The sequence below is a fragment of the Monodelphis domestica genome, chromosome 1 (genome assembly GCF_027887165.1).
Source record: "Monodelphis domestica isolate mMonDom1 chromosome 1, mMonDom1.pri, whole genome shotgun sequence".
NCBI lineage: Eukaryota > Metazoa > Chordata > Mammalia > Didelphimorphia > Didelphidae > Monodelphis > Monodelphis domestica.
Window position 1 is genome coordinate 661,155,404 of NC_077227.1, and position 17,560 is coordinate 661,172,963.

The 17,560-nt window shown below is 39.7% G+C and overlaps 1 protein-coding gene across 2 annotated transcripts in view; it reads right to left on the reverse strand.

The window, feature by feature from the left end:
- EPAS1 (endothelial PAS domain protein 1) overlaps positions 1-17,560 on the reverse strand; it is a 120,623-nt gene that overhangs the window by 53,643 nt on the left and 49,420 nt on the right. For both annotated transcript variants that reach the window (XM_007476872.3, XM_016422936.2), the window contains exon 2: positions 608-798. In XM_007476872.3, the coding sequence (XP_007476934.1) occupies positions 608-798 (191 nt within the window). The remainder of the gene's footprint in view (positions 1-607; positions 799-17,560) is intronic.

Sequence of the window (17,560 nt, forward strand, 5' to 3'; positions counted from 1 at the left end):
AAAGAGTAACTGCAGACGAAGGAGGAAGGGTCAGAGAAGGAGGGAAAAAGGAAGGCAGAGAAGGAGAGGGAGAGCCAGAGAGAAACAGAGAGGACCAGAGAGAGATTAATAAAACATTTCTATAATGACTTGAGGTTTACAAAATCCTTTTCCCATGACATATATTATATATAATGTATGTCACATATATAATTGCCCTATATATAATATGTCTGATATAGGCAAGGTAGGAATCTTTACCTAATTTTACATATGAAGAAACTGAGGCTCAGATTAATTAAGTAAATTGTCCTCTGTGATATGACTAGAAAATATGGGAGTCAGGTGCCAAGCCCTGACTGGCCAGCAAAGCCTGTTCTTTCCAAGATATGGTGCTGGCTCTCTAGCAATGGCTAACACAAAAGAATGAGTCACTAATGATGACATTTCAGGCTAGAAAGGTAGATAGATTCCCCATCAGGCAGACTTTCCAGGAATCCTTTAATCATCAACAGAGGGGACCTCTTATGGGTGAGGCTGATCTTTCTAAAGGAGGAGGTGAGTCTTTTTTTTGTAGTTTTGGCTGGAGTGGGGTGGTTTGTTGCCCCTGGATGGCCCTTTCTCTCACCTGAGGACAGGAGTTTGTGTGTCCGGAGGAAGCTAATGGCCAGCCGCATAATGGAAGCCTTGTCCAGCTGTGAGCTGACGTTGTGAGGCAGGGGGAGCTCATGGGCAAGCTCATAGAAAACCTCTGTTTCCTTGCTCCTTCGACATCGGGCAGCATCTCTCGACTTTTCCTTTCTCCTTTCTGAACTACTCCTGCACAAAAAAAGAATAAGAAAGAGGACTTGAAATATTTCTGAAAACACTCTTTTCATAAAAAAAACAAACAAAAAGGGAAAAAAGAAGACAATACCCTTCCCATCCTTATTAATGAAAGTTCTGTGGAAAAAAAAACAACACAGGATATTGGGATTGGAAGGGACTACCAAGGTCATCTGGTTCATTCCCTTGGTTGATTGATCAATAAATTGATTAATGATTAATAAATCAATTGGTTAATCAATAAACATTTTACTAAGCATCTACTATGTGCTAGGAACTCTGCTATGTACTGAAGATACAAAAAAAAGGCAAGACAGCCCCTGCCCTCAAGGAAGTTATAATCCAATACAAAGATGCCTGACATGTATGACAACATGCAAACGTATCTAGACAAAGTGAGTTCTAGTCAGGATAAAGAGGAAATATCAAACAGAGGGAAGACACTGGAATTTAGAGGGCTCGGGGAAAGCTTCTGGTGGAAGGTGAGATTTTAGGTGGGACTTCAAAGAAGTCAGAGGACATCAGTTGTCAGAGTGACAGAGGGAGAGAATTCCAAGCATGGGGGTCAACCAGAGAAAATGCCCAAAGCCAAGAGATGGAGTTTGTGGAGTCAACAGGAGGCAAATGCCATTGGACTGAAGGGTATGTGTAGGGGAATAAGATATAAGAAGACTGGAAAGGTTGGAAGGGGCTTTGAATACCTGGACAAGGGATCTCTTGGATCCCAGTAAAATGGCGATCCAGTCTCTGATGATGATGATGATTATAACTATAGCAATAGCTAGCATTTATATAGAACTTTAAGGATTGAGAAACACTTTATTTATATATTATCTCATTTGATTTTCAAAATGATTATCTATAATAATAACATTATTGATACTATGATAATAATATGAAGCTAGCACTATTATCACCCCCATTTTAGAGAGGAGGGAACTGAGGCTGAATGAGATTAAGTGACTTATTTAGGGTCATACAGAGAGAAAGCAGACTTGAAGACATTTAGTGAGGGGAAAACCACTAACCTCCATAGATAGTCCAGGCTACGTTGGAAAGGAGAGTTGATGGGAAGCCATATCCCCGACCACCCACTCAAATAAGCCTGCTTTCAACTTAAACCCCTTACACTCAGTACTAACTTCTGGGGCCACACAGAACAAATCTAATCTCTATTCCACATGAGAGTAGTTAAATAATTGATCTAGTAATATGCCTTTTGGACATCTCTTTTCTATAATAAATAACCTCAGGACCTTTACATGATCCTCTTATGGCATAGTCTCCAGAACTCTCTGCTTCAGAACACCATGCTTCTATTAAATGCAGCTTAGGGCATTTGTCCCTCACCCACAAGATCAAGTCCATATTCCTTAGCCTGCCATTCTAGGTCTTCCATAATCTGGCTTCAACTTCCCTTTCCAATTCTATCTCCCATTATGACCCTGCATGAACCTTCACTTCAGGTAGGATGGTCATTCACTGTCTCCTGGATGGATCTCATGCTTTCCCACCTTTTGGCTTCTGCTCCTTCCATTCCTCTGACCTTCTAGAAGGTCCTGTACCTCCTTTCAATTATATGTCCAATTATATGTCCTCCTGTCCTTCAAGGCTCAGTGCAAGTCCTACCTCCTGTGGGAAGCCTTCCTGGACCTCCCCAAGTCCATAATGATATCTCCCTCCTTTGAAATCAAATTATGCTTTATTGTTTATGCCACTCATTCATCCCTGCACTGACTTTCACTCTTGGTCTGATTTCCATAAGCACTGGTTTTGTCTCTCTGACCAGAAAGGAAGTTAGAGGGCTAATGTACAGTGTGTCCATGTGTGGCTGATTGTCCTCTTTGAGTACGAAGGGCAACAATTAACCAAGGTAGGGGGCAAGGACCCCTCCTCTCTTTTTCTCCAGTATCTCTCATGAGCTCTAATCCTGGACTGGGCACAAAGTGGCTTAACTTACAGCTGGTGGCAGAACAGATGAAATATTGGTATTGGGTAAAGTTTGGGATGGTGGTAGTATAGGCTTTGGACATCAACAAGGTAAGATAGACAGAAGGTTTTCTTTTCCAGAAGGAAATAACAGCTCTGAAAAAAACAGATTTCTAGTATTAGAATTTAGGACATATTTCAAATCATCTATTGTTTCCATGATAAAACTGGAAGTCGTATCATGGCCAGATGAGAAACAGCTAGCCAAGCATATTAGGAAATGCTACACACTTTGTAGGACGAAACGTGTAATTGGCAAGTTTTAAGTAAGACTCTGACCCAGCACTGGCGCTTGAGTTCAAACTCTATTATGCCAAACTTCTCAATCAACCAACCAGCGGTTATTAAGTGAGTCTGTCTTGTTCAGGGCACTCCAGCAGATGCTAGGAATACAATGACAAAAATTGAAAAAAGTTTTTATTCTCAAGGAACTCACATTTTTTAACAGGGGAGATAAAATTTCATATAAGAAAGATGGCATATATGCCTGTGTGTGTGTGTGTGTGTGTGTGTGTGTGTGTGAGAGAGAGAGAGAGAGAGAGAGAGAGAGAGAGAGAGAGAGAGAGAGAGAGAGAGAGAACATCTTGGTCTTTGGAAGAAGATTCCAGGACCTATGTCTTTCAACTCTTAGAACCATTCCTTTTAGGAAGTCCTCCAGGAGGATCCAAGATTTTGTCTATCCCTGGTGCTAGAGTGTCCAGTGGAGACAGTTTTAGAAATGCCTGGACATTCGGAATAATAATATATTTTTTAAAGAGACAGAAAGAAATGCCTGTCAGAGAAGATCTTCCTTCCATTCCACACTCTATCCCCATCTTGTCCAACATCTGCTTTCCTGAGGTTACCAAGATTAGCACCACCTGGTCCTTTTCTTGTGGAGCCTTTGATAACTACATGATTCCATCCAAGTCACCATCGAATTCCTTTATCTACTGTCATGTGGTGGTGACACTGGGTGCTTGAAGTCTATGCCGTCAGACCCCAAGGATTAGGCTCTAGTGAACTCCAAAGGTTAGGGGAGTATCCTCATCTGAGGACCAAGAGCAGCTGAATTCATGGTGACTCATCTTCAAGAGGGATGATAGATCTAGAGCAGGAAGGGAATTTGGAGGTCATCTAGTCTAATCCTTTTATTTTACAGATGAGGAAACTAAGCCTAGATAATCATCATAATAATAGTAATAATAATAGTAGTAATAGTAGTAGTAGTAGCAGTAGCAGCAGCAGCAGCAACAGCAACAGCAGCAGCATTTACTTTTGCAAAGCACTTTGAAAATATCACCTCATTTGATCCTCACAACAATTCTCTGAGGGTTTACAGTTGAGAAACTGGTAAAACACGAAAATCTTAAGTAACTTGTCCAGGGTCACACAGCTAGTAAATGTCTGAATCTGGATTTGAACACAAATCTTCCTGATTCCAGATCCAGTCTTGACACCTGGCTGCCTAGGGAAAGTAAGTGACTTGCCCCAGCCACACAGGTTTTAAGTGGTAGAATGAGAGTTAGAACTCAGAATTAGACAATGAATCTTTTAATTTTAAGTAGGACAGAGAGGTGACAATTTTGATATTTCTATGATTTCACCTAAACAAAGAAATTCAAAATTTTTTTTGGGGGGGTCCCTAAACATCAAAAATCTCGTTGGAACATTCTCCAGTCTTCTAAGTGGCAGAAGGAAGAGGTTTGATTCCTTCTTTAATAACATGACAGGCCTTCTCAGTATGGCATCTTTGCCAGTTGTGCTGTTTGAGAAGGCTGGCTCTCCTAATTTTCCCTGAGGGTAGGTTAGTCACCCAAACTAAGCATATACTCATGCCAGAGAAACAATTTTCCAATGTTTAGTCAGTCCAAACCTTGGAAGACAGGGCCAGACCTCAACACAATTATGAAATGGGGTGGTTTGCTGGCATGCTATCAACCTCCCCTTTCGGCATCTTGCTTTCCATCCCCCATATTGCTTCTTCTCAGTTCCACTTCATGAGTCCAATGTTCTATGACTTTTGCCCTTTCTCCCTCTCAAAACCCACTCCCAGGAAAACTCTGACATCATCAATTTGCTCTTCCGTACTGCCACCACATTCTTCTCATCTTCTGTTAGAGAAATTTCAGGTCTTTGAGTCTATTTACCCAGTGAGAAAAATTCCAGGAATCTGAGTTCAAATCCCCAATCTGCCACTTAAAAGTTGTGTGGCATTAGGGAAATCATTTAAACCCTCTGGCTCTTAGTTATCTCATCTATAAAATAAAACAGCCTGACTAGATAATCATGATATGATTCAACCATATCTAACCCATGCCTGTAGGGTCTTCCACCTCCTTCCAGTATTGACACTCAGTCCTGGCACTCTACACCATTTCCACTGCTTAGTATATAGTTAGTACTTATAACTATTTTTCCTTTCCTCCTTCCCTTTTTCTTTTCCTCTCTCCCACCCTTCTTCCCTTCTCTTCCTCCCTTCCTTTCTTCCTTCCTCTTTCTTTTTCTTTCTTTCTTCCTCCTTTTCTTCCATCTATGATTGAGATATTTGATAAGAGGGAAAGGTCTCCCTAAATACTCCCTTCCCCTAAAAAAGGACTCACTCCTACTAGGAAATTGGCTACCTATTTCTAAAATTCTGACTATAGGTAGAGCTAGTGCTATTCTTTTTAAAAACTTATCTGTGATTTCATTATTCCAGAGAATTACAAACAAGGAAATTCCTTCCATGAATACAGATTTGGATCTGTTCTGTACCTGATGGACTCAGAGAGTTGCTTGGGATTTCTAGAATTGAGGTGATTCATCAAGGATTATAGAGCCAATATGTGTTAGGAGCAGAACTAGAACTCAAGGGTTCCGGCCTCTTAATTTCTTAATTAACTGCCTCTTAGTTCTTTTATAAGAAATCTCATTTGGAGGGGAATGGTCTCTAGTTTTATCAATAATCTAGACTTCTCTTAGGTCAAAGGAGAGAGAAAGGAAACAAGCATTTATTAACATTATGTGCCATGATTTACAAATATTACATCCTTTAATCCTGACAACAACCCTGGGAGGTGGGTACTATTATGACTTTTTACAGCTGAGGAAACTGAGGCAAAGTAAATGGCTAGTTAGTCAGCTAGTTAGCGCCTGAATATTAGAACTCAGGTCTTTCTGATTCCAGAGCTAGTACTCTATCCACTGCACTACCTTGATACTTCTAGGGACCTTGTGTAAAGGAAAAACTGAAGTATTTTTAGGAGTTACCAAGTTCCATTCTCAGTACCAACAGTAGGACCTGTAAAATTGAGATTTGAACTATGAACTTCAATCCTCACAAGCCCTTGCTCCTCTTTCCCAAGATGCTTTGTAATCTCACGGAATTCTGAGGTGGGCCAAGATCTAGGAAGGATTTAAGCTGGTAGCAAAGGTTTTTGGGGCTCTTTTGGACTTCCGTTTTGGAGCAGACGCGTCTCTTCCGTGATGTGAGGTTATCTGGCCTAGGCATGTGTTTTTTCTTATTCTGTATTTTCTTTTAATCTTTAACTTTTAATAAACCTCATAAAATATAATACTCCTTGCAGAGAGAAACTAATTTCTATCTGCCTCAGTCTCCCCATAGTCTCCCCTAAATTTTAACTGTTACAGACCCCAAGCCTAAACATTATAGAGACAGAAAACCATCCAAATAGGACATTGGAACAGATTCTTGGAGAAATATACTGTCATTGGACATCAGAAAATATTCCAAAGGCAAGTCAAATAAATGAGTATTTAATAAGCACCTACTAAGTGGCAGGCATTGGGCTAAGCCCCAGGAAATTCCAATGAGGGTTGCCATATGACAGTATTAACAAAGGAAATCTTCCTCTGACTTCCTACACCTTCCCAGCAGAGCAAGACAATTCAGAGGGTAACAGCTAGTCAGAAGGAACCCCAAACAAGTAAAATAAGTGAGGAGGAGGGAGGGAGGCCAGTTTAAGGGAAGTTCCATTACTCCTTCAGGGGTAACACAGCTGAATGAAAATGAAAGGAAAGGATCTTTCAAAACAGCCAAATATCAGACAAATAGGATCCCCAACTTCTCTCAGAAGAGACATGAAAACACAGCAGTCAGCCTTTCAGCCCACCCCTCCACAGTGCTCGAGAGTGCCTTGGAAATGGAGAGCATATGATAAATGAAGACTACTTTTTCCATGGGTCAGCTGCCCTGATGGGGACTTAGAATCATGTTGGAGACACAAGACTTATTCATAAGGTAACATCAGTGTGGAAGCTCCCTTCATCAGGGCAGCCTGAGGCATGGGGATTGACTCAGCCAGGATCCCACAACTTGTACTTGTCAGAGGCAGGATTTGAATCTGTGTCCTCCTGACTCCAAGCCCAGTACAATGTGCTATATGCCATTGATATCAGGCAGAAAATGAGGGAACAACAGATAGTAAGTGCAAAGGAAGCTGTAAGGAGAAGTGAATGACAAGGAAGAAGACCAAAGTGGTCCAGGGAGGCCAAGAACTATAGCAAGATGGTTTCTGAAAAATCTGGGAAGACATATGAATGGATGCAAAGTCCACATCTCTCTTGGGTGATCCTTGTCTCTTTCTTGGACTATTGAAAAGTAGGATGAACTAGTTGCAGAATGAATTAAAAGTCAAAAATTAGAGAAGGAAGGGAAGCCATTGGTAAACAAGCCTCCAAGGCAAGGTGACAGGAGTTAATGGTAAGAGTTAATTTCCCCCAGATCTCATTGGAAGCTTTAGATCCATCACATTTACTAGACGTGTAACCCTGGGCCAGTCACATCGCTTCCTTGAGTCTCGGTTTCCTTCTCTGTAAATTGAAGACATTCATACTTGTACTACCCAATACACAGGCGTATTTCAAGGAAGGCACAATGGAAAATTGCACACTACTATGGAAATGTGAGAGGCAAAAGAGCATGGCAAATACAAGCCAGTTTCAGAGACAGGAAGACCTGGATTCAAATCTTGCTTCTGACCCATACCGGCTGTGTCTTAAACTCTCAATGCCCCAGATAACAGGTGCCATGTTGCACTGGCATCCAATCAGTGAACAAGCTTTTATGAAGTACTTCTTCTGGGTCAGGTGCTAGGGATACAAAGAAAAAAATGGGTTCCCTGACCACAAGGATCTCACACTCTAATGCTGGAGACAACATGCAAACCATTTTGCACATATAAGATTTAAACAATATAAACTAGAGATAATTTCAGGGGAGGGAGACTGGGAAAGGTTTCTTGGAGAAGATGGGAATACCAATGAAATCATAGATCCTCTCGAAAATAATAATAATAATAATAATAATAATAATGTGAACTACAGTGTTAAAGATGGTGATGGTGGTTATCACTGTTCATGGGATAAGTCATAGGGCCCTCAGTATCTAGTAGCTTCTTTTTGCTACCTATGGTCATGCAAAGAGGATATTTATAAATCCCTTTTCCTACCAGGCTTAGAGATGAGAGGTCCTAGGTCCAAATTTGGCCTCAGACACTACCCAGCTGTGTGACCCTGGGCAAGTCACTTAACCCCCATTGTCTAGTCCTGACCACTCTTCTGCCTTGGAACCAATACACAGTATTGACTCCAAGACAGAAGGTAAGGGTTAAAAAAATAAATTCCTTTTCCTGGAAAAAAAAGAGTAATCTCCCAAAGTCCAAATAGCAGTCCAGAATGGACTTGCTTAATGAGGCAAGCTCCTAAGAACCCATAAAAACCAATGTTAGAGGGGGTCCCCAAGTCAAAGATTTACATTTGTCCCAGTACTTTCCCATGCATTAGTATCTGATTTCTTCTTTTCTCTACTCTTATAGATAGGCAAATAGGTAGTTCCATTCCCATTTTATCACTGAGGAAATTGAAGCCCAGATAGATTAATGAATTGGCCCAGAATCATATATCAAAGTGGCAGACAGAATTAGAACTCACTTTTCCTGGCCCCTGGGTCAATGCTCTCTCCATTCTTTACATGGTAGACTGGAGATGATGAGAAAAAAGTAGGAAGTCAAAATTCAATCAGGCACCTTGCTTTAGAAGCCATGATCTCAATTCTCACTGAATTTTATAGTTCTGGACTTTGGGAGTTGGAATCAGGAGCAGCATTCTGTCTAAGTCCCATCCCTGCCACTTACTCGCTGTGGGACCTTGGACAAGTCATTTAAACTTCTTAGGCTTGCATTGCCTCTGCGAAATGAGGCTAAAATATTTATACAATCTGCCTGACAGAGTAAGGCTCAAATGAGTACAATAAAAAAGTACAATGCCTTGAAAAGTTTAGAATGCTTTAAGATTAATATTCTCCTCATCATTATTTGAATTTTCACATCTCATGAAAAGTCTCTGGCTATTGTGAAATCTTGGGAGTAATTATGATATTTAATTAGAACCATTCAAGATTAAGAATTATTAGTGCTTTACGTGTGGGGCAACACCTTTTTTAAACCCAGTTAATGGGCAACCTGTCTGTTCTTTACAAGATTTAAGATTTCTTCACAGGATTAAAGTTGACAAAGATTATTCAGAAGAATATTACACTGAATGAAGAGACAGGAATTCTAATGGTAGTTTACCTCTAACCCTGGCCATCACTAAACCTCTTGGTGACTCGGTCTCCCCATTTGTAAAAATGAATATGTGATTTCTGTCTAAGAACTTAGTGCCAGGAGAGACTTAAAAGTCATCCAGTTTAACCACCCCTTCCCTTTTTCTAAAATCTTTACTTTCTGTCTTAGTAACAATTCTAAGACAGAAGAGCAAGGGCAAGGAAAATGGGGTTAAGTGACTTGCCCAGGGTCACACAGCTAAGGTTGTGTCTGAGGCCACAATTGAACCCAAGTCCTCTCAACTCCAGATCTGGTTCTCAATTCTCTGAGCCACCTAGCTGTTCGATAACCTGCTTATTTTTATAAATAAAAACCATTGCTTGAGAACTGTCAAATAATTTGCCCAAAGTTATGCAACTTAGATAAATGACTTAAAGGAATATTGACTAACACTAGTTCTGTGATCCTGAAAAAGCTTTTTAATACCACCAAGTTTCTGTTTCTTCAGTGGACCTAGAGTCAGGAAGACCTGAGTTCAAATCCTTTATTAGGTACTAATGAGTTATGTGACTGTGGGTAACTCAATTAATTTCTATCTGCCTCAATTTCCTCAACTATAAAATGAGGATAATAATAGTACCTACCTCACAGGATTGTAGTTAAGGATCAAATAAAATTGTATTTGTAAGGGACTTAAATTCTTGTTTCCTTTCTTGTTTCCTTCCTTCCTTTTTTCCTTCCTTCCTTCTTTCCCTCCCTCCTTCCCTGTCTCCCTCCTTCCTTTCTTCTTTCTTTCTTTCCCTCCTCCTTCCCTGTCTCCCTCCTTCCTTCCTTCCTTCCTTCCTTCCTTCCTTCCTTCCTTCCTTCCTTCCTTCCTTCCTTCCTTCCTTCCTTCCTTCCTTCCTTCCTTCCTTCCTTCGTCATCTATAAAACGAGATGCTAAGGATTAAAAGGGTTATTCCCTCCACTATGCTGGTTTGAGGAAAACACCATTAAAACTTTATAGTGCTCTATAAATGAGTTGAATATCTGGCTTATCTCAAATGCCTCTGGAAGTGGTAAGTGTACAAAGGTTCAAATTGTCTTTTGATCAAAATCCTTGACCAAACTTTCTAATCTCATTTCCCACCTTTTCCCCTTAGTATTTATTACTCTCAAGCTCCTTTTTAGCACTCTTCATGTCTTCCCTCTTCATTTTCTTAATGCCCACAAGAATTCCTGAAGTTTATTTTCTACTCACTATTCTTCCCTCAAATGGCTGAGTCTCTGTTCCATTCCTCCTCAACTTGTTCTTATTTCTTTTTAAAGTAAGATTCTAAAAAACAACTGCATTTATGATGTGGTGACCCAGAATTAGGTCCGCATAATTTAACATTCGATAGTTTCTGTTCTATTATTGTTTTCAAATTGTTTCATGCATTAAATTGAAATTAGGTTAGAAGAGCAGGGGCTATGTCTTCTCTTGTCTTTTCCATGGCATCTAGCACAGAACTGGGAGTTTGGAAGACACCTTACATATACACAAATACGTATTTGGCAACAGCTTACTCCACAGATTTCATGGTATTATTAATCAATTGTCTTGAGAAACAGACAGATAGACAGAGAAAGCAAGGGAGGGAGAGAGAGAGAGAAAGAGAGACAGAGACAGAGACAGAGACAGAGAAATAGAGATTAAAAAATTATATCCCTTTTTACAGATGAGAAAAATGAAGCTGACAGAAGTTAAGTGACTTGCTCTAGGTCATATATCAAGAAAATATCTGAGGCTGGATTTGATCCTCCAAGGCCATCACTATACTCACTTCCTTAAAACAACCACACCACATATTAAAACAAACTGCCAAACAATATATGATTCAGTGTCCCCTGAATGGTGACTCCAGACAAGGGTTAGGCATGCAAAAGACAGAGAGCATGGCTCAACTGAAATGTCGATGAGCATTTACCAGGTGCCTAATACATTTTGACCCTCTTTCCTAGGAAAGATGGTGCTAAAAATAGGGTATAAGTAAAAGCAACACTTTACATTTATACAGAGTTTTAAGATTTACGAAGAACTTAACTCGCCTCAATTCTGTAAGCTCGGTAGTTCAAGTACCTATCTTTAATAGATGAAGAAAGGAAGGCTCGGAATAGTTGTCTATGGTACCTGGTAAGTATTGGAGCCAACATTTGAAACTGGATCTTTTGATTTCAAGAGTCATCTTCTCTCTCTCTGTCACTCTTCCCCAACCAAGGCAGTCCCTGGTCTTGAAGAGCTCACATTCTAGTTGGTGATGAGGTTGGGGTAAAAGGAGAGAGACTACTGTTTGGCCCTAAGAGGAGATAGGGTCAGTGGCTCCATTGGTCAGGGATGATTCAAGTCATTTAACCTCTCTTTGCCTTAATTTCCTCAATTGTAAAATGGGAATAGCATTTTTTGGAGGGTTGTTGTGAGAATCAAGTAAGCTAACATTTGAAAAAAATGCTCAGTAGAGTGCCTGGCACATAATAGGCACTATATAAATGCCCATTCAGGGAGGTTTAACTAAAACTGACTGAGTTCAATTTCTGAGGGCCAAATTCACATGTCCCGTTTATCTAAGGAAAAGAAAATTTCACTGTGGAAAGTGATTAAGTAGTCATTGAATACAACTCAGGGGGGGGGGGGGGGGAGAGATCTCTCCTACAACTTAACAGTTGTTCTTGTTTTGTCTTTCTTTTTCCAAGAGGACCAATGTCATCATAGGATGATGTCTTCCTTCCTTTTTCCTTTCCTTTCCTTTCCTTTCCTTTCCTTTCCTTTCCTTTCCTTTCCTTTCCTTTCCTTTCCTTTCCTTTCCTTTCCTTTCCTTTCCTTTCCTTTCCTTTCCTTTCCTTTCCTTTCCTTTCCTTTCCTTTCCTTTCCTTTCCTTTCCTTTCCTTTCCTTTCCTTTCCTTTCCTTTCCTTTCCTTTCCTTTCCTTTCCTTCCTTCCTTCCTTCCTTTCCTTCTCTCTTTCACTTTTCCACACTATGGAAGGCATCATGTGGCAAAAGATATGTCTTTTATGTTTTCATTTCTCAGTTCATTATCTGGATGTGAATTTTCACAAGTTATTCTTCAAACATTAAATCTAAAGCTGTATATAATGTCCTCTTGGTTCTACTTGTTTCACTCTTCAGGGATGCTGTCTTGACTTAAGTATTAACTGGAGTTAAATAAGACACAGTTGGGGGCAACTGGGTGGCTCAGTGAATTGAGTCAGGCCTAGAGATGGGAGGTCCTAGGTCCAAATCTGGCCTCAGACACTTCCTAGCTGTGTGACCCTGGGCAAGTCACTTAACCCTCATTGCCTAGTTCTTACCACTCTTCTGCTTTGGGACCAATACTTAGTATTGATTCTAAGATGGAAGGTAGGGGTTTAAAAAAAAGGCAGTTGCACAAAATCATCAGTCTTACCCTCTCTCTTTTGGAGTCATCAAAGTCCAATGTCAACTTAACTAAAAATAGCCATACAGCTATGATTTGAAGACCTACAATGATGCACCAACCACCTTCAAGGGTAGTCCATTGGATTTGTGAATTGTTCCAATTGTTCTCAGCTCCCTTACTATAAACCTCCTAGCAGCTTTCACCATTTATCCTACTTTGGTCCTCTGAAGCCAGGCAGAATGAATCAGATATATCCTTCATATGCTTAAAACCAGTTGATTATCATGCATCATACTACCATGTCTTCTTTTCTCCAAGCTAACCATTCCCAATTCTGTCAATGAGTCCTCAAATGGCATGAATTCAAGGCCCAAAGGCCTTGCAATATCCTAATTAATTAATATCCTAATTAATTTTTACAGAATGCTCTTTAGATTTAAGATCATTGAGCCATTGAGTGAGATAGAAGGAATCTCAGAAGCCATCTAATCAACCTCCACCTTTTTTTTTCTGGTTTGTTTTACAAATGAGGAAACTGAGTCCCAAGAGAATTGAAATTGTTTCCCCAGGGTCACATAGTTAAGAAAGGAGAGTTGGAATTCATATCAAAGTCCTATAGTTTTCTAATAATTTCTTTTGCCTGGACAATATTCTTTTATATTTAAATTTGCACAAATACCCATGGCTCCCATCAAATTAGAAATTCAAATTCTGCAATTTTCTACTAAAGAAAGGAATAGAGAATCAAGCCATACTGAGAGGAAATGCTAAAAGGAAAGGAACCAGTCCAAGTGATGAAAAATAACCTAAATTTTTCTAATGTTTTTGGAAAGCGGGAAGGAGCACATCACTGAAACAAGTCAACTGGGAAAATTTTTTTCTTCCAAAGATTATCTTGAAAACCTCTCTTTAATTTTAGGTCATTTCCCAAGGCCTGACTCAGTCTCTGGGGAGATCTCTGCTTGGTTAGTAACCAAATGACTTCCTTCTCTTGGCCAAGTATATTCTGTTTCTAACTTCTAGGTGGATTCTGGAGCAACGCTCCTAAAAGTATCTATCTGAACTGGAAGGGCAACTTAATAACAGATTTCAGCTCCACCTAATAACTGGAGATGTTGGCCAGGAAACAGATACAAAATACATTTCCGGAGATTATAGAGACATATGGCTACTTAGATCAGCCATGGTGGTGGAGAAAGCTTGCATGCAGAGTAAGACTGCCAGGTCACCTTTGTGGCTTCTCCAATACATCTCTAAAAGCTGGAGGAGGAGCTAGAGTGCTAGACCTTGAGTCAGGAAGATCTGGGCTCAAGTCCTGCCTCTGACATTTAGTAGCTATAATTGGAATCTTAGGCAACTCTCCAGGACTACAAGTCATAGGTCATACACTCAATGAGTCTTCTTCTTTTTGCTGTAGGTGGTACAAGTATCATTATCCTCATTTAACAGGTTAAAAATCTGATCTCAGAAAGGTTAAGTAACTTATTCATGGTCACACAGTTAGTCAAGATGCTTAAGAGCGGACATTTGAAGTCTCCCATTTTTAAGGCCACCATATCATGATTAAGGTAAGGGAAAGTTGTCAACAACCATGATTCCTCTCAAAGAAAGGCAAAACCTGTCTATAAAGGGAAATAAACTGGCCCAGACATGAGGAGGTAGTGAAAATATGCTGATGCTGCTATATGCTGATGCATTTATTATGGAGTAAAAAAATCAATAGCACCCAATGTCGTCTTTGGAATTCCATAAGGGACATCACTTGCAAAAGAGGAGAATAATTGGTTCTCCATCCCATAGAAACTTGAACACAATAGGTATTTCATAAATTTATTTTGAATCAAAGGAAAAGTGCCTGCATATCCATTAGTTTTAGGGTGCAACTCACTGTTAGCTAAACTAAAGTCATGAGAGGAGACCTAAGGGTAGTTGTGGATTAGAGAAGAACAGAAGGAGGTTCTAATCAAGAAAAACTCAGTCTAAAGGAAAGGCAAACACTAGAAGAGGACCTCTGCTTAGGAAGGCGGTAGGTCATAGAGATGACGTCTCTTTGAATAGCTGAGCCACCTGGAAGGATGTAGCTAGGAGATTCTGAAGCATAATGGTACCCAAGAAAACATACCTGGTCTGGAATCATTAGTCTGAGGTTTGAATCCAGGCTCTTTTGCAGGCTACCTGGGGGACCCTTGGGCAAAATCTTTTAACTTCTACAGTTCTCAGTTTCCTTACTGGCAAATCTGTGGTGGGGAGGGGGTAGAACTAAGATTAGGAATCAAATTAGATGGTCTCTAAGGTCCTTTCTTGCTTTAAGTCTAGGACCTATGAATAATGACATCCTTTTATTTTTTTTGGAAATTTTATTTAATTAGTTGATTTAGAATATTCTTCCATGATTACAAGATTCATGCTATTTCTCTTCCCTCCTCCTGACCCTCTCCTGTAGCTAACACACAATTCCAATGGGTTTTACTTGTGTCATTGATCTAGACCTACTTACATATTATTGATATTTGCATTAGGGTGATCATTTAGAGTCTAAATGATATGCTTTTAGAATAAGAATCATTCAGCAAGAATAGATTAAACATCTATTGTCTATTATATTAGGTGAAGAGGAGATGGGAAGTTCAGATAAGGAAGCATATGGAGTTTCCAGTCCTGTAAAAGGATAAGATAAAACCCAAGTAACAATCTTATATAATAACATATCACAACGTGATGTGACAATGAAAGCAATTGGAATCAGAGACCAAGTTTCATTTCAAATCTTGGCTTTGCCACCGAGGACTGGTATGATCTTGGTCTACATGTTTATTCTCTTTAGATTTCAATTTCCTCAACTATAAAACAAAGGGGTTGGACAAAATTACCATGTTTTTATTGTTCTGTCATTTTTCAGTCTTGTCTGTCTCTTTGTGATTCCATTTGGGGTTTTCTTGGCAAAGATACTGAAGTGGTTTGCCATTTCCTTCTCTAACTCATTTAACATTTGAGGAAACTGAGGCAAACAGGTTTAAGTGACTTTTCAAGGGTCACATAACTAGTAAATGTCTGAGGCCAAATTTGAATTCAGGAAGATGAATTTTCCTGGCTTCAGACCCAATCCTCTCTCCACTGTACTACCTATCTACCCCCAAAGTGACCTCCTCTGAAATAAAGTGGAAAGAGGGCTTTTGTGAAGGCAGAAGACCTGGGATATATGTGATACTGGATAAGTCATATATCCAATAAATCCCACCTTCTACATGAAGCTTTTCCTGATTGCTCTTAATGCCTTTCCTCCATGGATGATTTCCATTTTATCCTGTATATTTCTTATTTGTATAATTATTTGTAAGGGATCCCCTCCACTAGGCTATGAGCTCCTTGAAGGCAGGGATGATTTTTTCCTCTTTCCTTGTATCCCTGATGTTGAGGACAGTACCTGGTACATAGTAGGTGCTTAATAAAATGTGTGTTGACTTGACCTGACCTTATGGCATGGTTGTAAGAATTAAATGAGATAATGGTGCTTCAAAAAAGAAAATACTCTGTGGATGTAAAGTGGGCTTATTATTATAATTAATTATTTTAACTTTTCTCCTTTCTACCTTTCAAGGAAAGTAATGGCAACAAGTAGTAGAAGTAGCTGGGTGGTGTGGTGAAAAAGATAAAGAGCCCTGACTTAGAGTCAGAAAGACTGGAGTTCAAATCTGGCCTCAGATACTTACTATTCCCTCTTAGAATCAATTGTTATTATTATTATTATTAGCTTTTTTATCCTAAGTAAAGGATTAACTTAGCTTCTACCTTCTCAGTTTCCTCACAGATAAAATGGGGATAATAACAGCACCTACATCTCAGGGTTGTTGTAAAGATTAAATGAGATATTTATTTGTAAAGCACTTAGCACAATGCCTGGCACATAGTAGGTTCTTTAAAAAATGCCTGTTATTTATTATTATTACTACTATTAAGTTATTCAAGATCCCTTCCTATTCTCCTCTGTTCCTACTCTCCTCCACCCAGGTCTTTTTCCCTTCACGAATCCTGGAAAGTGGTCAGTACCTCAAAGAACCTTCCAACCTTCCCTCTTCTAGGATTTGACTACACGGGACAACCATTTCTTTCCCTGAAATTACACCGGGCAGACTTTTATGATAACAGAGAAGTAGAGGTGGATCTGTGTTTGGAGCCCAGAATAATGTCTGGACATGACCCAACTTGGCTCTCGAGTGGTGATTTCTGCTCAAGGGAGATTAGAGATCCTTATCTGGCAGCATTCTGTGCTCATGGCAATCCAGGGCGAGGAGGGCTGAAGATTCAATTACAGAACAAGCCCAGTAGGTAACTCAGCCACTTATGTAATCTAGTGCACACAGCCCAGGAGCCACCTTCTTGGACGGACTGGAGCTGGAGACACAAAACATAAATACATGACCTTCCATCTTACTTTGACATGAATCCTTCCAGGGTTCTGGTGGGCGTTGGGAAAGATCCCAAGTGCTGACCTCCCAGCCTCTGCCCGATGGAATGGGCCCCTTTCTATTTTATTTTATATAATTTTTTTCGGATGCATTCTTCTTTATTATCAATTTGCCATACTAGAATGCTAAAACAATATCCAATTAGTGAATAATCTTCAGATTTCATTAAAATAAATTTCCTCTTTAACCTATATCATCAGAAAAAGTTAGCTAAAAACAGACCTATGGAAAATCTTTCATAATTTAATATCTTTTCCAGTACTCATTAATGCTTATTTATTTTTTATTTTTTAAAATGTATTTAGTCAATTTAGAATATTTTTCCTTGGTTACAAGAGTTGTGTTCTTTCCCTCCCCTCTGCACAATCCCACTGGGTTT